Here is a 20738-nt window from a genome sequence, read left to right as displayed (position 1 = left end):
TGTGGAGGTTTGGGATTTTTTTTTTCAAAACCAAAAAAAGGCTGACATTGCATCTGCTTCAAACTCAAACTGTTCACTCCAGCAGAAAATGCTCACCCCCCAGGATACATTTTAAAGTCACATTTCCAGGGAGAGAGTGAGGAAAATATAATGATTGGGGGAAAACTTGCTGTCATGACAGGAAATTATGGGGGGTTTTTTGGGCCTTTTTTTTTTTTTTGCCTTTATTTGATAGGATAGTGAAGAGAGACAGGAAATGTGGGGAGCAGAGAGTGGGGGAAGACATGCAGGAAATGGTCGACCAGCCGGGAATCGAACCGGCAACCCCTGCGACGAGGACTACAGCCTCTATATGTGGGGCGCTTAGACCGCTAGGCCACCAGCACCCCAGGAAATTATGTTTTTTAATGTAAATCCAAGCTGATGCTCCAAGAGATTTGCATGCAATAAAAAAAAGATTGTCCCCTTGAGCAAATAAAAACAACTTACAAGGCTGTCACTGCTGTATAATCTACAGAGAATGTGCCATGCTTGTTATCATTTATGATGTGGTGTGACATGTCAACATGATTTGCATAAAGGTGACCAAACTTTGGGGCCCTAGTTTGGGAAAAACGTTTGTACTTGCATGAGTCACACAAAAAAAATATTCAAAATTATATTTTCAAAATTGAGCCCTGAGTGTAAAAATGTGAAACAATCAAATTAACATTTTATTTTGAATCTGCAGGAGTTTGGAGTTCCTTTCATGGAGACTAGCGCCAGGTCAGGTCTGAATGTGGAGTTGGCTTTCACTGCTGTGGCAAAGTGAGTGTCACAATCGGCATTTTCATTCTAACCAGCCAAGTTTTTGCATAAAACTACAAAGGTGTTGATCTGACATCACTTTTACAATCCATTATTTGGCATGGAAATAGATGTCAACTTGCTAGCTCTTCCACTTTAAAGCCTCTGTGAGGAACTTTGGCATGCTTTTGGTGCACACTGGGAACAAAGTGATCATTTTCTTAGTTGATATTATCCTGTCATGGTAGACTTTCTGTCATAAATTGTCAATTTTGTCTGTTTAGACCTGAGATATACTTGTTATATTGCTGTTAACTATGCGTATGCAAACACATGATGCCTGCCACACATCTCCAGCATTGTTTTGGTGTGTCGACTGAGCACGTCCTCAAAAATCAGCAAGACACGGACACAAGGTGCAGTATGCACATGAATGGTCGGGGTAATGTAAAGGCAGAGGGGATTTGACAGCCAATACAGCAGCAGAGACAACAATGGCAGAAAGTTTAATAGACAAGCTGATGGACAAAGTCCACAGTTATCCCCATCAGTATGATGCATCATTGCCACTGCACAGCAACAAACATGCCGGTGAAAATAACTTCAGAGAGATAACTTCAACTGCATTAGTGGATGTGGAAACCTGCAGAATTGAATGAAAACAGGTCCTGGACTGTTACATCTGCGCATGGGGGAAAATGTAGGAAAAACTGAGCGTGGGCAGTGTCGATGGTGTGTTTCGTTCCACCGGTCATCAGTCGCCTGAGCAGCAAGAATGTATCAGTCACAGGGCCACTGCAACCCAGAATTAATATAACAATATCTTCCTTGACTTCTGCCATGTCTCTTTTCTACATCCCCTCGACCCTGATAGTTGCATACAGCCTGAACTCTCTGGTGTTGCCCACCAGAGGTATCCTCCTGTAAGACACAAAGTGCATAGTCAACTATGTTCATGGCACAGTCGGTTGTGAACAGAAATGCAAGTTTAAACAGCAAGTATATCTCCAGCCTAACAATCTAACATACCACTCACTGTTGAACTAATCAGTGGAAAATCTAAAAGCATGTTGTGATTTTCTTGTTTTACACCTTAATCCCTGGAATATCTACAAATAATTATATCATAGAAACACTAGCCCTTGTCACTGATTGTCTGGTTTGCTTTTGTAAGTCATAAAGAAGCCTCAATATCAATTTCACGATGCCTTAAAAGGGATCCAAATTATGAGCATGGTATCATTTTAAATAATGTTCATGGTAAAGTCGTGAATCTGTATATTCAGTTACATCCATATGTATTAGTCATAAACTGAGTTTCAACATGTGCCCCTTTTTTCTTCAACAAGTGACTGTGAAAACAGCTGCCAAGTGTACAAAGCTGCACGCTCATTGTTCTGCACAGGGAAGGTCAAACATCCAAAATAAATCAATAAGTTCAGAGGGATGTTTTAAGATAATAATCTGTCTTGTTTTATCTCAGGAACTCTTAAAAAATGCTTTAGTAGTTTCTAATTTTGTTTTTGGAGCAACTTAAAACCACCAATTATTCCTAGTGTCTTGTTGTGTGGCTTACTTTGTTCAAGTCTGATCTAATCCTCCCCTTTTGTCTCAGGGAGCTGAAGCACCGATCCACGAAAGATCCCAGCGAAAAGTTTACGCTGCAGGAGTACGTGAACAAGGAGATGAAGGGAGCAGGCTGCTGCAGGTCTTAAAGCCTGCTTGGGTCACTCTGTGGATTTGTGTGTGTGTGTGTGTGTGTATATTTATGTGTGTGGATCACTCTTGTTCATATCTGGCCAAATCAGAGATGAGGAGTCAGCTCCAGCGAGGTAAAAAATATTTTGTTTTCTGTTAATCCACTTTTAATCTTTCCTGTCTCCGACTCCTCGACCCCCATCAGAAGTCCTGTGCTCCTTTTTTTGCAAAGCACCTTTTTTGTCCTCCTCCCGCAGCTGTGAATGTAGCCTCGGTTATGATTTGCAACAGAGTTTAAGTGCTTTTCACCTCAGTCATTAACATATTAATGGACATTTTCTTCCATAACTGTAGCTGCATGATAATAGTTGAATTCCCCATTGAATCAGACGCCAACCTAATATCTTTGCATAACTTGGTAGTGTTATTTCATTGTGAAGGGATTTAATCACATCAGATTTTACGTTTTTTTTTTACAAGAAACATCATTTAGAATGAATGTTCCCTTTTTTGGTAAGTGTTTGAATGAATGCTCCTATAATAGATGTATAGTGATGTGTCTCCCGTCTATGGTTCGGTGTTCATGTCAGTGATTCCACAGGCTATCTGGAGCCAATTTAGCTCACCAGCATAAACTTAATCTAAGCATTACCATGACTCAGCTGTTGATATTTGGGAATATGTATAATGTCAACATAAAAGTGAATTGGTGTTGCAATTATGTTTCTTTATGATATGAAGTACAGAAAATCATAATTAGCTACAAAAATGATTATTTTAATGGATATTAATTAATGCTAGATGCTAAACAAAGAAGTCTGTGGTAGTTTAAGAGAAACTTTAAAACTAATGGCATAGCATGGGTCATGGTACCTTAAACATTCTGGGCATTTTTCCAATGGAAGAGAATCAATATTGAATCTTGGAGCGCTCTAATGCAACTTCTCTATTTGATAATATGAAGATTTTCTTTCCTTTCCTTTCACCTTTTTTTTTTAAAGGGAAAGTTTGTGTTTTTTGAAGTGGGGTTGTATGAGGTACTTGTCAATAGTTAACTGCATTACTCACAGGGGATGCTGCTCAGCTCAATCCGTTTGCTCAGACACCTGCCAGAGAACTGGCTTAGAAGCTAGGCCATCAGCGCTCTTTCAGACAGTGGTCTCATTCTTCTTTTTTAACTCCGGTTCACAGAGGTGTCCTCTTGTATCCACAATAAACACCATGTTACCATTGCTGTCAGAATCACTGGTTAAGTTTGGGTGTATTTTGTCTCTTCGAAGCTCAGAGACCTGAACAGCTTACCAGTGCACTGCAGGCAAAGGAACCATTTCTGTGTTGCATCCACATAGTGCAAGAACAGATGAGCTATGTGATGGCTAAGTTTAACGCTGAGACATTTCTAAATAAATATGTACATGTTTATATCTACACTTGTACTGACATACATGTTTCTTAAATTAGTAATGTCAAGTGGTAAAGTTGACCTCATCTACAGCAGTCAATAGCCTAGCTTCTGTGTCGGTTCACCAGCTGGTTTCTCAACAAAAGGGCTGAGCATCTTCTGTGGGTAATACCCTACTATTGACAAGCCCCCCATACAACCCTACTTTGAAAAAACAAACATTTTCAGAAGGTTAAACACACTATGTAATCTATATCGACAAACGTGATGTAAATACTTTTTTTCTCCCTGTAAAGGAAGACATTGGTGGCACTTTAATGGTATATTAGAGGGGGTTGGGGATTATAGATATTTATATTATATTGAAAGTGTTACCTGATGTATTATAACACTTATTTTTAATGTCTCATTTGAAGTTAAAAGTGCAAATATTAGTGGTCTGCTTGCTGTAGTACCATTCATAAATATATAAATGGGGTATTTAGTGCCATCTTTTCTGAAAGTATTGACCAGTATGTTTCTTAATCATCGCCATAATAGAAGCATATGCCTCTTTTTATACAACTGTTGCTTTGATAGACTTCATCTTAGTCATAGAAACTGGATCTCTGTACAGTATTCACAGTATTTTCCAAACTTGATGTTCAGAGAGTAATGTGATATTTGGTTTGACTATTTTTCAATGTTTAACTTCTTTCTTGTAACTGAAGGTTAACTACAATAAAAGAAAACAGAAGTTAATGTGACTTTATTTTCATATCAAAACACTGTTAGAGTACATCTTCATATCTTTTTGGCACTTGCATACACCAATCAGCCTTGACATTATGACCACTTATCAGTGAAGTGAATGACATTATTTCTTTAACATTGCTGAAAAAGTGAATGCTGGTTCTGATAAAAAAAATTTTTTAAAAAGAGTCAGAACACAGTGCATTGCAGTTTACAGCGGACTGGTCGGGGTGCCTGTCTACCATGAACAAGAGAAGTGGACCAAAGGAGCAATGGAACAAGGTAGCATCAAGGAACATCACTATAAGTTTAAGATGTTTCCTTGGCCTCCACAATCCCCAAATCCCAACCCATTTGAGCATCTGTGGGATGTGCTGGGAAAGTAAGTCTATCCATAGAGACCCTACCTTGTGACTCACAGGACTTCAAGGATCTGCTACTGATATCTTTTGTGCCAGATACCACAGCACACCTTTTGAGGTCTGACCTGATGAGAAGGAGTCTGACACAGTACAGGGTGTCATTGGCTGTTTCCGAAACGGCCTGCTACATACTACTTACTACTTGCGTTTGAATTTAGTATGTAGTATGACTGTTCTGTTCGATCTGTGTTGCAGTACGCTGGGCCAGACGTCACAAGATTTCCAGTTTCCGAAAGCGGAAGTAAACAACGGCGAAGCCGATAGAGAAACTGCTTCTTTAGCATCAATTTATGATTTAAAAAGTTAGGAAGTGGTTTATATGTAATTCAACAACTTTCACAGCACCCAAAAATTGATTTCCTCCCGTCAAAAAAGAAGGAAAAAGAAAAAGCAGAGCGAGCGCTGTGCATTGTGGGAAACAGTACACGAGGCAGACTGGTCCGATGCATACTGTGAAATTTTCCCGAATCAGTAGACATCCGGGGAGTATTGGCATACTGCTGATTTTGCTCTTGTTCACATACTACTTACTACATACTGAATTTTGTCCAAATCAGTACGTACTGCTAGTATAGTAGGCGGTTTCGGAAACAGCCTGCTACATATTACTTACTAATGTAGTAGGCAGTAGGTATTGCCTACTACATACTGCGTTTGAATTTAGTATGTAGTATGACTGTTCTGTTTGATCTGTCATGCAGCATGCTGAGCCAGACTTCGCTGGATTTCCAGTTTCGGAAAGCGGAAGTACACAATGGCGAAGCCGATAAATAAAATGCTTATTTAGCATCCATTTATGATTTAAAAAGTTAGGAAGTGGTTTATATGTAATTTGATAACTTTCACAGCACCCAAAAACGGATTTCCTCCCGTCAAAAAATGAGGAAAAAGAAAAAGCAGAACGAGCGCTGTGCATTATGGGAAACAGTACGCGAGGCAGACTGGTCTGATGCATACTGTGAAATTTTCCCGAATCAGTAGACATCCGGGGAGTTTTGGCATACTGCAGATTTTGCTCTTGTTCACATACTACTTACTACATACTGAATTTTGGACATATCAGTACGTACTGCTAGTATAGTAGGCGATTTCGGAAACAGCCATAGTGTTGAGGCTGATCAGTGCACATCTACAGTCACTGGTTCAAAGTAAGTTTAAACCCTTTCCTTTGTCTCCCTCTAGTGGACAAATAACTAAACCACAAAAGTAACTGTTTACATTTTTTTATACAACTTGACAAATACAGGAATGCAAGTAAATTCTTTTAAATTACAAAAATACATTTTTATAGCAGCAGTGACTAGCACGAAATTATTACCAGCTGCATCTAGCAAATCAGATAGTTAAAAAATAAATATTAAGAATTAAACATCACTCAAACACTGCTATACATTTGCGTATCTACAAACCTCAAATGTACTGTTCCTGTTTACTGACAGTTCAGTACCAGAACATGACTTTTTATGCACATGACTGACCAGAAGAGCATAATTGTATTTAGTTTAAATGCAAGGTTATTTCATCTGATACATGTAAGTAAGCATATTCTGATAAATCTGCATTACTGAGACAAACATCTTTTAAAATCTGAGCAGCAACAGTTATGATTTCTACAAATCTGCACATTCAGGTGAGGATGGCTGACCTCTTTCAAGTATGTAAGTCACATAACAAATGAGTAAGGCTAACATTTATGAGCCAAGTGATTCAAACTCCCTTAAAAAGGGATTGTAATGTGGGTGAAGCTGAGCAGTAAAGGAGTCACTGTGGGAACAGTTACTGTGTAAAAAGTGTGATTTCACCATTAGATCCTTTCCTCTGTGGCTCTTACGTTTACATTTCTCAGGTCCTTCTCTTCCTCTAGCCCCATTCTCTGCTCCTCATCCTGCACCAACAGTCCTTCAAGCACTAATACAGTCATGGTTTGTGCTTAAAATAGGCCTCCACTGCAGAAATGGTAAAAAAACATATCAGACTGAAAAATTCAAATAGGAGTTCAATAAGGACCTGACTTGGTGATTAATATACCTGCATACTCCTGAGGAAGCATCGGTCTGTTGATAACAGTCTGAAATGCAGCAATCCAATCTTCCTGATCCGCTTCAGTCTCGCATGCAAATAGAAACTTCCTGTCTGGGGTCACTATGGTAATCCCAAACTGCCAATGGTAGCCCTGAATGTTAGCTGGGAGGCTGGGGAGCACAGTGTAGCTGTTGTTCATACTGCCAATGAACACCTCACCTCGTGCATAAGCATCCTAGGAGAAGAGATCGAAATACATGCAATCACATCATCTTGAATGAAACAAAAGTGTTTACGTGCCTTTCTGAATTTACACAGCATACACCTATGACTTTTATAACTTCAATACTCTATTCCTTTAAATTAGGCAGTAAGTTGCAGCAAAAAGGCATAGCGCCATCTGCCGGTCACAGCTGTTTTACCAGTGGATCTTTGAAATACATGAGCCTCCTGTCATCCATTGTGAACCACCTCTTCTTGAAGCCTTCCGTATGCTGCAGGACACAAAAATGAGGTGAAAATAACCAAATGCTTTGTCTTCCCTGCAAGATCATGTGAGAGTCTTTGCATAAATATATAACCACTAATTCATGTTTTTGAAAGTATAACTACAAAACAAAATGTTGCTTAAAAAAATCATAATGAAAGCAGGTTACCTTGGGACCTGTCTTCTCCATGTAACCCTCCTTAATGTAGTTCCTGGTTAGCTTTGGCAACAGCTAGACAAAGAAAGAGAAAATGTACTCATTGTTTGGTTCCCTATTTACTTATGCGAAGCTTTAGACTTCCAAATGATATCTCATTTCTCGTCTAGTCCATTTTCTACTTTTCCCAACAATTGTAACTCAATTTCAAAATCTGCATGTAGTAGTATTTAAATATGTGAATCAAGCTTTTTAATTCTTCTTTTTATTGTAAATAATGTTCTGAACATTTAGCATTGTATGCAAACTACTAGCACATGTTTAAGTGTGAGGTCAGCCTCCTTGACTGCATGCACTACTTTATCTACAGTGTGTGTGTTTGTACTCACTTCAGAGTTAGAAGCTCCAGGATACGCCACCTGCAGGTAGTGAAACCTGGCTGCTCTGATTGCATTGAACCAGTCCACCATTTCCTATAAGACAGGAAAATCAAGATTTTAAAGATTGCATTCATCTTTTTGTTGGAAGAAAAATAAATAGAAATAAACACAAACATGGGGAATTGTGAAAAAATATGTACAAATTAACTTATATTTTTACAAGACTATGGAAAAAAGAGGAGGAAACCCTAACAAATAAGGGGCAATAATCAAAACTTAAACCAGGGGGACAGATGCACTGTCTCGGTCTCCACGACCTCTCAGACACACTTGATAGTTTTGCAATTCAGTAAGTTTCATCAGCATGAATTTAACAGTGACAATGTCGCAAAAGCATCTCCAACTTCTCAAACAGAGAAGCACCACACTCACCTTTCCATCCTCGTGGTAAACAAAGATATTTCTTGTGCTGTTGTCTTTCAAATAAGTTATCTGCAGGCCGTGCGCAGTGCCAATTTTTTGGGGCTGGAAAGTGGCATTCACAGTATTGAGCTTCATTATTGCTTTGGGCTCTCTAGCCTGCAGAGGAGAAGACATTTTTCAGAGGAGTATGTTAATACCAAACAGAAAGATTTTGAAGTTTATCATGAATCAGCTGATTTTTTTGAGACATTTTTAACAATTTAATGAGCTGCAAAATATCAGAGTAGGAAAACAAATGATAAAGGAAGAATTAAACACTCACGTCATGCTTGTTAAAGTACTTCAAAACACGTTCCCGTTCAGACAGAATAAATTTTCGGCTGAGAAACTGTCCGTTGTCTCTGCCTCGTTTCCACAGAAAACCCTCTCTGTAGCCTGCAGGGAGGAGAACCACAGGAGTTCATATCCAATAAAAAGGAGCAGAGGTACAGAGAGAGAGAAACCAGAAGGAAGACACAGTAAGATTTTGAAAAGAAAATTGACTCAGTACACAGAAAAAACATGAAACGTTCCAACAGGGAAAAGACCACAAATCATGCTCTATATCAAACTTTTTCAAACATTAGATTGGCTTAATAAGCATTAGTGATTTTTTTGGCCAGTTGGGGGCAGCAGACCTGTTTGTAAGTTTTCCATATACACATCAAGCAGTCACAGCAATGTGTCTTTCCTTCCAACATTTTGCGCACTTTCACCTAGCTTAATATTTATTTTCAAAAATGTATGCAACTCCAATCATCAAGAGTCTGGTGGATTATAAAACATGTAATATCTGACCAGAAAATTAGACCACTCAAGGCCCACAGGTTAAACAGAGCAGACATATTGTTGAGTGCACGCTTTCATCTTTTGTGGTCATTTTTTTTTAAACTATTCAGCAGTGATGGGAGGAAGCACATCTGCTTTTACTACACGTAAATAATTCAGTCTGGTTTCCTCTTCAGGCCTGAACACAGCTGATATGGACTCTCTCTCTCCCAAACAAATATGCTCTTACACACGCAGATCTTGCTGGGCCTGTTCCTGATACCAGCATGTTTTCATACGTGGTGTAAGCTAACAGACACACTGATGCAAGAATAAGTGCATTTTCATTACCATTTATCCACCAGGACGACACACACTCACAAAAAAGGAATAAAGCAATATTGAAAACAAAACTCAATTTATAACATTATAAAATTAAGACAGGGTCTGTTGTCCTCAGCTTCATCTTGTGTCAAAGTAGTTGTGTTGTCTGCCAGAGAGCTTTTGGCTTTTTTCAGTAGGTGGTCAGGAGTATTAACATGCTGTTAAAACAGTTCTTTGCCAGGTTTAATTTATTTTAACTTTTAATAGTATTTAGATAGTGTTACCATCATGCAGTTCTCTTTGTTTGTATTTTTATTTTTGGGACAGTAGATTTATTTTTTAAGTTGAGTGACATTTTGGTCCAAAAACATCTTCCAAAGGGAACTATACTAGTATTTATAATTATTTGTGTTTAATGAACCTGCAACACCTGTCAACATCCCAATATAAAACTCCTGTTTCCTTTTAAAAGAATGGAGCATTTAAGAAAGTGGGTTACACAATAGGAACCTGATAATCCATTTTTTCAGCAGCTTTCATTTGATACAAAACTAAAAGTTAGGTGAAATTTCAGAGTAAATGCCAGAAAGTTCACCTATATTTCCATTTATTTTTAGTAGAAGGATCTCATAACAGACTGTTTGTATGCAGCTCCACGAGCACTACTCTCCCCTAATCCATCTGTCATGTTGTCTCAATTCCCTGCTTCTTGGTGTGGCAGTTGACTGGCTGGGTAATGGCTTCATTAATTATTCATGAATCACAAGGTTTTGTTCCACAGCTGTGAGCGGACTGGTTTTATGTCCTCAAGAACATAACACAGCAGAAGAGAAGAAGACTCATTCACTGTTACATCCAAGACTTGCCAACACCTTGGATAGTAAAGCTGTTTGAGACCAGAGGATATGTCTTTCCTTAGGTCCTCAGCTTGTTTCTCCTTGTTCAAAATGTAGAAACAATGTATGTCAAATAGTTTTACACAAAAGAAGCCATTCTTCTTCTGTGCCACAGACACACATCCACATGTTCCTGTACCTCCGCACAGCACAACACAAGAGGCCATTGACAGAGAGAGACAGAGAGCAAGAGTTTCACGGTCATGAGAATCAGATAATGGCGCTTTATCACATAAAGTAAGATTTGACTTTTTTTTAAGCACCAATCTGTAATGGACACTGAGAAGTTGGTCAATAGTAACTCTGTGAGAATGTAGCACTTCTCTGGTTAAGTTAAAGGGAACTGTGTTAATTTTAGACAACACAATTGGTTTCTTCATCTTGCCTCAACATGGCAAACCTATGCGTGAACTCGCCAATGTGACAGTAATAATGACATCACATTACTACAAATACCACAGAGGCCAACTGGGTGGAGTAGCTCAGTAAAAACTTCCTCAAACAACGTCTGTCAGGTTTACACTGTGTGTTGTTTTTCTGCTAAAAAAGGTCAGTTGTGTCACAAAGGGAAACTAATAAATAGGTTAATAATAAATAGGATCCAAAAAACCCTGGTAGAGAGAAAGCTGATAACAGTAATTTCTATTAGAAGAACATATAGAGCACATAGATACAGTATGTCTGATAACACACACAACTTCCCATGTTCCTCCAAGCAGCTAATAAGAAGCTGCAGCAGAAGATTTGATTTTTTAACAGGTATCTAAGAGGTTGTGCACTGCATCCCAATTTATTTATAATTGCTACAATACTGCTATTGCTAATATAATTCCGATGTTTTAACTCTTTTATTGGCATTGTAACCTTAAGTCTGAATTATCGCTTGTTGTTTCCGCTGCTCTGTTTGTCTTTATCCAACTCTTCCTTTCTTTCTGTGTGTTTATCTCTCTATATCTTTTTGTCAGACCACCCAATGGCAGATGGCTGATTATTGATACGCCTGGTTTTGCTCGAGTATCCGGCCTGTTAAAAGAAGTTTTTCTTTGCTGCAGTTGCCCAATGCTCATAATAGATTAATGTTGTATGTCTGTAAATAATATAACAACGAGTGATCTGCTCTTTTTGTCCCAAGATGCCTTGAGGTCTGATATGGTGCTACGAATATAAAAGTTTATTGATCAACTGATTGGTAAGGCTCAGCTATATTTAGACATTCCAGTCAGTGATTGAGCTGGCACATTACAAAAATAATGCTTAACAAGCACAATGACATAAATGCTCAAGTAATGCTTTAGACACTACTGGCATTTGTAGCATAGGGTAAGTACACAGTACTCTGTAAAGAGCCCCATGTAAAGAGGCTTCAGTCCTCATTGGAGCAGTTGCTAGTTCAACTTCTGGCCATAACCATATGTCCCCCACTCTCTATTCCCCATGCTTTCTGTTTTCTTTCCACTGTCCTATCAATACAAAAACAAAAATACTCAAAAATAACTTTGAAAGAAATCACTCAGCCAACTATGAGAAAAGGACAAGACATATTGTCGTTATGGGTGGAAACTGAGGTGAGGAGTAGATGGAGAAAGATGCATTAAGGAAATTAGAGTAAAAGCACAAGAGGGGATGGAGGAGGACAGCATTAAGCAGATTTCTTCCCTGGATGACGAGCCCTAATTTTCTCTGCAACATAACCCTACTGACATATTTTCTATCTGCTGAACTACCCCCAAAACAATCTTACCAACAATCTGATCAGGCTAGGATAGATAATGGTCAGTGGTGAATGGCATGAATTAGATATTAACGAAGCTTCACATTAGTTCATGCAGGACATCTCGGCTACAATCAGCCGACTGCCTGCTGATTAAATCATTGTTTCTATTTATTTAAAAAACAAATCAGAGCCCTTCCTCATAACAAGGCGGTCCATTACAACAACATCTCTCTTACTGATCCCTGTTACACCAATGCTGCTCAAAGCCTGCTGCTGCTCCTGCTGGCCTCCACCTCCCCTTTGCCTCCTCTTTTCTAGTGTAAACGTTTTTTTTTTACCCAAGTGGGATATTTTGCAATTTCCGTGGTCTGGTGGAGTCCATGTTTCATCAGGTTAAGACTGTTTGGCCCTGATCCGAGAAGGGGCCAACATAATGTTATGGCTGATTGGTGTACTAACCAACACCTTTAGCTTAAAGTAAGGTTTTTAAGAGTTATTGAATGCTGTATATTTTTTTGCAAAAATATTCAGGTATTCCTTCCTTCTAAAGTGGGTGCAGCAAAGAGGTGAATGAGACTTCCTCGTACCTTTTTCTTTGTCTTGGATTTAGTCAGCTGTTTAATGGAGGAATGTTGGTAACTATAAATGGAGAAGCTGTTCCCCTGTTAAGTAGTTATTTCATGCTGAATGGGTAATGTGTGAGAGGCAGACAGTTAATTGTTTTCCCAGGTTAGAAAGAAGTATAATGTGTTTGTGTAAGTAACCGTTGAGAAGTGTTTGTACCTGCCGAGTAGGGCTCTTGCTTCTCTGCACTCATAAACTCCTTCCTCTCGTACTTGGCTCTGATCCATTGTTCCCTCAGGAGCCTGAACAACAGTTGGTGTTAGACACACAGCTCTGATCGGTTTGATGTTTACTTCATGCTCCATTTAAGTTGTGTGAAAAGCCTCATGAACATGAATGGATGTCAAATCTTCTGTCTACATTTCATGCTGACTCCGAAAAAAACAAAACAATATGAACATACAAGAAAACATTAAACAAAATAAAATGTACATACAGAGACACCTGAGAAAAAAAGAACAGTCCCCCTCTTATTTATTCAATTATCTCAATTCTGTTTCTTTCATAAGTTATGTTTAACATGTTTACTTATCTTCATCAAGCTTCTCACCAGGATCCATTATAATTTTAGCATGTTTTACATCCCTTTCACTAGAAATGCAAATGTGAAAACGAAGGCTGATACAGACACCGATGTTAAAGCTCCTGTGAGGTACTTTGTTGTGTTGGTTTTGGCGCCCCCTGTGGAGAAATGTGTATGTTTTCCTTTGATTTTGTCCTGTACATGTACAAATAGTGTTTACTAATGAAAAATGTAATCCTTTTTTTTTTTTTTTTTAAGTGTAATGCGCAAGTCAAGATTAATCTTTTCCAAGAATTTCAAAAGGCTGTTTTGGAAAGTGTGCTGTTAATCACCTTGTCTCATCTACTTTACAGCAGGGTTTTTTTGGTATGGTAAAAGGTATGAATTGAAGATGGTTTTATTACCAGCTAAAAACCCTTCACATGATCTTTAAAACAACAATCATGCAGATTACTTACTCTGATTCTCAAATGAACTATGAGATTTAATGTAATTAATTGTTGCTAGCAGTCTCTCCTTCTGAGATGTCATTGGAACATGTATTATAAACATGTTGGGGGGGGGCTAAGCATGTTGCTGAGCTCTCAAAGATGGTGTAACGCTCTCTGTCAACATTTTCTATCATGTTTGTCCATGAAAACAAATCAGAGTTTGTCCAATAGGTGATTTCTTCTACATAATCAGAAGTGAGGTTAAATTGATGTGATAAGATACAGATAGACATCGACTACCAACATCAGTGCACAGCACAAAACGGGCAGATAGGCTGATGTCTGTCAAAAGAGCAAACATCCGCTGATACCCATGTTCATCCAATACCCCAGTAAACCCTTCTTTACACTTTCATCAGGTTAGCATTATTAAGTTCAATGTAATGATATTTATGCAGCTCTTCATAGAAAGCTCCAATCCCTAAACACTCAACAGATTTCACTTTATCTCTCTTTTTATACCGTCTTTGTTTCCTTTCACTGCCAAAATAAACCTCCCTAATAAACACACTAAAATCTCACAGCTGTGTTTTGTCGTTACATATTATTTATATAGTTGAGAAGAAAACTTACACTGAACTGTTGCAAACTACAGGAACTTGGTATGCTTATCACTCAGAAGTGTCTGCCATCAGCCTGGCTACCAAAAACCACAACTTGCCCTATTAATAAATGCATTCGTCAGCGGTGCACTAACAGAAATATTTCAGATGCTATCACTTATTTAAGTCTCTACAAAATGAAAATATAAAAAAAAAACAATGATACTGGTATTATGGAGGTACAGAAAACACTGAATATGATAACAAGGAGCCAGCAGGCATCACATGACTTACGTGCAGTCTTTGTGTGTTGGACGGTAATAGAAGGCAGGAACTATCTGCTCATATTTAGCCTTGGCAGCATTGTTACCCACAGAGTTCACAAGCTGCAGAGAGGAGGGAGAGATAGCCAAGTGAAGTTTCAGAGCGATATTTGTGCGCATTAGTGCTTCGTTAATGAGCTGCTTGCAGTCCAGTGTTTGTGTGGCTGAGTCAGGCTGCCCAGACTGTTGCAGCTGCTTCTTTGTTGCTTGTTGGTTGTTACTTTGGTTCTCTATTTGTCTTTGTATTTAATACTGGGAATGTTAGAAAACTAAGGATCACACATGGAGAAATACAGACATGAAGTATAAGGAAAACAAAGACATAAGGGAAATAAAGAGCTACTGAAAAAAAAAACACAAAACTTATTTTGCACACAGTGAAGGCAGCCACGTCTAATAATGTCAACAATATCTAATTCATATTTAATTTTAGATTTCAGGAATGTGAAATCAATCAGCTTTTAGTGAGTTTTCTAGTCTGAGAGTCCTAGGATTAACATATACACACACACAGAAAACCATGCAGACACACAAAGAAAGTGGTTGTATCTGCCAGCTGCTGGCTCATGCCTTCTAGCCAATGCTGAAGGGAGAAGGATGACTTGTCTTATTCTTTCAGGCAGGGATTCAGGGTAAGAGCTGTGGGCAGACAGTGATGCTCACAGTGAAGCAGGGTGAGGCCACAGTCTGCAGACGTTACTTCAAGCCAAGTTTCCGACTTTAATCTATGGCTGATATTTTCTTTAAAAAACATAGGGCTCTTCACTTTCTTTAGGACAGCGTGAACAAAATACATTTACATCTTGAATACACAACAGACAAGGTTTTTTACCTGCACCTCAGAGGAGCTCCAAGGATCCAGCAGGACAGATTTCACCTTGCTGATTTGGGCAATGTTTCTATGGAGACCTGAGCAGCTGTGACACACAAACACACCCAGCGTGTAGGACGCCCACTCCGGATCTGCAACACATAGATGCACTCAAAAGTTTAAAATAACTTAAGACAGCAACACATTTCTGAACTTCCATGTGACAAACACTTGGGCTCAGCTGTACCCAAACAGGTTGAACTATAACACTGGGGAATATTCTAAGAAGACTTGGATGTTTCTTTAAAGTTTTCAGAATGGTAGCAGTACTGAGTGACTCTTCATCGCTGATAGATCGCCTCTTATCAACACTATAGTGGAATAGTACTCTTTGATTGCCATTTCTGCCCACACAACCACAAAGAAAAAATCCCACCTAAATATTGCTCTCACAGCTACCACCCACGTTTCTTTTTCTTTTAAATGCTTTATTTATAGTTTTTTATATTACAAACAAGAACATTTGCCCTATACCCACACAACCACCTATGTTACCCACCCACCCTAAACCTAGAGACTAGACTGACAAGAATGAAAACAAAAGATAAATACACAACAAAAAAATAAAACAACATTAATAATAAATGTAAACACAATGACAATAATAGCTAGTTCAAAACAAATCTATGGATTAACAAGCAAATACTTACATAATAAACATTGGAAACAAAAAACAAAAAATAATAATAAATAAATAAAACAACAAATTCTCCATTACATTCATAGACATTGCAGTGAAGCATTTATAATTACATTACTCATTACTTAGATTTTTTACATATTTGATGAAAGGTGACCAAATGGCCTCATATTTTTCAGGGAAATTGGCTCGATATCACCCACATTTCTACAACCAAAATGGTAATGTTGTCCTTCAACTATTATTGGAGGTGAATAGGTTTAACTCTTGACTTTATTTTATTCACTGGGTAAGCAGAGGTGTGCCCTGACTGCTTTAAATAGTAAGGACCAACTGGGGCGCTGAACTATGCAGAGGTAGCATATGTGTGCACCTTTACTTCTACACCACTTAACCTGTCCAGCTACTTTAATTACTGACATTAATCTCTCATACAGATAGCTACATTCCAGCATATATTTTTTAGTTTGAAAAAGTAACAATACTAAGGGTCAACATATTAAATCTACTAAACTCCATTATTTGAGAAGTAAAAAATAAACAGTCTCAGTTTAAAGAAGTTAAGACTGGCCCACACTAAAAGAGTTTTAAAACTTTAACGGATTCTAAAAATGTGGGAGACTTCAAAGATGACAAAAAATAATGATGGATTCAACAGTTTTGTTCTTACAGTGTGTGGTGTGCTACTATAAGACCAACACGGCACACCATACAGATTCTATTCACCAAAAACCCAAATCTTGAAATCTTGCAAAATCTCCAAAGGTCATACGTGATGGGACGATGGGATTCAAGCTGAACGTTGCTAGCTGCATATGGTAGACTAGTACAAACCACTGTTCCAGTTTCTTTCCAACTCCCCCCTTTGTCCCTTTGTTGCCACAAATCAACAAGTTGGTTCTGTGTCTGCTGTCCTCTAAGTTGATGCTCCAAATGTTCTCACCATGGCTGCATTAGTTGTGCATCCTTTTTCAGTCATCGTGCTTTCCCATTGGCCCCTAATTTTGTTCCACAAGACAATCCACAGCTGTTCTTGGGGTTCTCCCCAAACAGGATTTCTGATTGTAAGTAGTGAACATGCTTAAGATGTCAAAATCGGATTGGCCCCAGTCGTCTTCAAAACAGATCTGGGGAAGTAGAATCCATCCTAACAAAGCTCATACCAGAGGAAAAATGAAAATGTACTACACTGAAATCCAAGCACGACGTGATGATTTAAGATGTTTAACTGAAATGAAGCTGTAAGGTTTTGAATGACAATCTTGATAAATACTGGAAACTAACATAGGCCTATATGTGTCTGTCTTTTACAGTTTCCAGTGCATGCAAAGTGTCATCCACACATTACATTCACACTTGTTTTAATTCAATGAGTCACATCTACCACCTACACCTCCCCCGCAAACACCAATATACAGAAAACATAATGACCTTTTTTTTAAAAAATAATGTCACTATGTGTTTCATCATAATGTTGCTGCTTTGTCAAAGAGTTCAGTGAAAGGTCACAAGCTCAAACTCCTCATTGAGGATGCTTGTGAAAAAAGTCTGCAGTGTAGCAATCATCTTTATACAAAATCACATGTAGTTTTTTCTGTTTCTGACACCAGGAGAGATTGTATTTCATGCTGCAGCAAATGTGTGAATGACCACAAAAAGACACTTACAACTCCCCCAAACTTCAACATTTCATTTTCAGAATCTTCACCCTGATCAGCACAAGGTGACATAACACCTCCAGCTTTGGGTTATTTATTTAAAATTGAGCGAGCGAAGAAGAGCAATGACAAGTATTTTGAGAGCTTAATGATGCTGTTAAACCTGAACTACAAACAAAGACTAAGAAAACACGGGGCCAAAAATGACACAGGGCCAAAAATACTTCCTTGTGTTTAATCACAGAGCTGCACACATAAGAGTGTGCATCTGTACACAAGAGACAAGAGGTTGATGTGTTGAAAGCCACTCCCATCATGTGTCTGCAGCTTGTTGTGGTTGAGACTTTGTAAAGGTCGAACTCAGAAGTTACTCTCAGAGAAGGTGAGATGCACACAATCAGTCTCAGATAATTTGCAGATAGAGGGTAGAATAACATTTAGCATGGAAAATAATTAAATGGGTCCACAAAATGAAGGCTAAGATTTTATTTTAGCATCTGTGTAGTGTTCTTATACTTAGTCATATTAGCCCTTTTTCAAACAAATACAGAACAGTAAGCATTCTCTAAAGGGGTGTCCAAAACGAAAGGATTTCCCTCTTTGCATGGTCTTAGAGGATACAAAACTGACATTAAAAGATTTAACTTAAAGATTATGGTATTGGTGATGGCTTTTATCTTTTTTTGTATTTCATTTAATATACAGTTAAAACAACTCACAGTCAGAGATATTTGTAGTTTACATATTTAGCTTGAAAAATGAGAAGGAAAAACATAACGCTTGATGAGAAGATAAACACATGAGCTAGTTTCATTTCACACCTTTTACACTTGTTAAAATAAGCCTATTAAGAAAGTAGAATAAGCAATAAACATTCAACACACTAAAACATACCTTTGAAACCGTCACTTTGGCTACACTAAGACCACACCTGTTGGCTTGTGTAATGATTTTCTTCTTCCTCTGGTAAGCACATGAACTGAAGATATGAACTAGGTGTTGTAATCAGGGTGTGTTACCAAAGCATGTCTGCATGCCAAACAAAAATGTTATATTTAGCCTCTCAATCAACACAAAATACATCTGACAATGATGATGAAATGCTCATATTAAACATTTGTAAATAATTTTGCAGCAAGATTTAAAACCCTAAATGTCTACACTTGTTTCTTAAAAGTTGCCTCAATGGAAACCAGCCAACCTAAGACATATGTTTGTTAAAGTCGTGACCAGATTCATTGCATACTGTGTGAGAATCTTCACTAACTGGTCCATGTCATAGCCGAGTCTAGACCACATCGTGACAGTCTGAAAAGAGAAACTAAAAAACCTGACGTCCATGTGAGAAAAATAACTTTAAGATGGACTGTGAAATGATGATGCATCCAGTTAATTGTGTGTTGCTGTATAACTGAATGGTAATTACAATTAAAAAAGGAAGGATGCCCATCGAGTGTATAAAGAAAACAGATTAAAAGAGGAAAAGGTCAGCAAAGCCCTCCAGCATCAGCAAGTGAGCCCTCCCCAGCCTACCTGCAGCTCCACAGTCAGCACAGTGTCCATTGCCGGGTTTCTCAATAAGCTGTTTCAAACGCTGTCTGTTGCTTTCTGGATCCGAAGCCATAGTGAATAGGATTGTGATCGGTGGCTCAAACTCTCACGCACCGAAAGTGAGGGTGCCGCCGCAGGAGACGCGCCGGAGCAACTGAGACGGCAGTAAGTTCAAGTGGCTGAATGGTGGAGCATTGCCAGTCTAATACAGACGCCAGAACTCATAAAGATACAGCATTATATGCATTTAGGTCTCACATGTGTCTGTCTTCAGAGTGAGACCTCCAGTGGTCACTGTTGAAAGGAACAGGCTCCCAATCCCGACCAAAACTAACACTACACCCACAATTCCGCGTTTATTGCCACATTGGCAATTTATTTACATGGGAATTTTAGCAAATATCTAATATATTAACTGATATCTAAGATATTTTTTTTGCCCCAACGCCGTCCATTTCACAAAACTGAGGCTAAGTAAACTAACACATGCCCCACCATTGCGTTTCCGAATTAGGTATTCCTGTTGTTTTAGTTTTGAAAAATCCGTAAAATCCAGAGTACAACTCTCATTCAGGTGCTTTCACTCAAAGATGATTGGACCATGGCTCAGGTTGGTGGTGGGCGGGGCTACATTGCGGTTTCTGCAAAGTCACCTGACGTTGAATGTGGTTAAAAATGTACACCAATGGCATGGGTGTACAGGGCATAGGCGTTATTTACGGAAGAATTGTGACATGATTGTACGAAAAAAATACTTATTTTTAAAAATACATAAAAATAGATCGGAATCAAAAGATTATAATTTTATCGGTGTCGTACCTGCATTTAAATTCAAAGTGTCAGCTGTAATAAGATATGTCAAATATAGTGTAAGTCCTGCAGTAGTGAGCAGCACAAAATCACCACAGGGAGAGACATTTCAAATATATACATATATTATGCACATGCTTATTTTTCTACACTCTGAGGTGTTCCAAAGAGAATTTAAAATGAAACTTATGTATCCAAACAAGTCAAAGTAGCCTGCTTACCCTTTCAGTTATTGTGAACCTACATAGAAGGGATGTTTGGTTTTCTTTACGTTCCTGGCAGTTGTTTCTTAGGAAAGTAATTACATTCTAACAGTTTTCAAGGGCCTCATATATCTAGCTTTACCTAGTAAATGGGGCTAGTCAGAGGTGCCCACTGAACTACTTGCAATCTTCATCAGTCTTCTATATGCATTCTCTGGAAGGGCGTACACATACAAATAAATGTGAATGGTG

General features: G+C 38.4%; 2 protein-coding genes across 2 annotated transcripts in view; one reads left to right on the top strand and one right to left on the bottom strand.

Moving 5' to 3' along the window:
- The window catches only part of LOC117832173 (ras-related protein Rab-26), a 103880-nt gene extending 99253 nt beyond the window's left edge, over positions 1–4627 (top strand). The window contains exons 9-10 of the mRNA XM_034711180.1: positions 731–807; positions 2402–4627. Of these exons, the coding sequence (XP_034567071.1) occupies positions 731–807; positions 2402–2501 (177 nt within the window). The 3' untranslated portion in view covers positions 2502–4627. The remainder of the gene's footprint in view (positions 1–730; positions 808–2401) is intronic.
- Positions 4628–6247: 1620 nt separating this feature from the next.
- On the bottom strand, positions 6248–20077 carry LOC117832950 (arf-GAP with dual PH domain-containing protein 1-like). The gene is made up of 12 exons (XM_034712280.1): positions 19732–20077; positions 19456–19627; positions 15586–15716; positions 14725–14816; positions 13034–13116; positions 8832–8944; positions 8519–8665; positions 8096–8179; positions 7719–7781; positions 7485–7556; positions 7069–7297; positions 6248–6986 (listed from the first exon to the last, which is right to left on the bottom strand). Exons 2-12 carry the CDS (start codon positions 19544–19546, stop codon positions 6958–6960), a joined length of 1134 nt encoding a protein of 377 aa, XP_034568171.1. The 5' UTR covers positions 19547–19627; positions 19732–20077; the 3' UTR covers positions 6248–6957.
- Positions 20078–20738: the final 661 nt, after the last annotated feature.

Source organism: Notolabrus celidotus, chromosome 20, assembly GCF_009762535.1.
Source record: "Notolabrus celidotus isolate fNotCel1 chromosome 20, fNotCel1.pri, whole genome shotgun sequence".
In the NCBI taxonomy this organism is placed as follows: Eukaryota; Metazoa; Chordata; class Actinopteri; order Labriformes; family Labridae; genus Notolabrus; species Notolabrus celidotus.
The sequence above is the reverse complement of the archived record's forward strand: the minus strand, read 5'-3'. Positions and strand labels throughout refer to the sequence as shown.

Excerpts from the sequence above, each read along its gene's own strand:
- LOC117832950 (XM_034712280.1), bottom strand. The coding sequence starts at position 19,546 with ATGGCTTCGGATCCAGAAAGCAACAGACAGCGTTTGAAACAGCTTATT. Across the intron at positions 14,817-15,585 it reads GGAGCTCCTCTGAGGTGCAG|CTTGTGAACTCTGTGGGTAA; the intron begins GTAAAAAACCTT and ends TCCTCTCTGCAG. Across the intron at positions 7,557-7,718 it reads TGGAGAAGACAGGTCCCAAG|CATACGGAAGGCTTCAAGAA; the intron begins GTAACCTGCTTT and ends TGTGTCCTGCAG.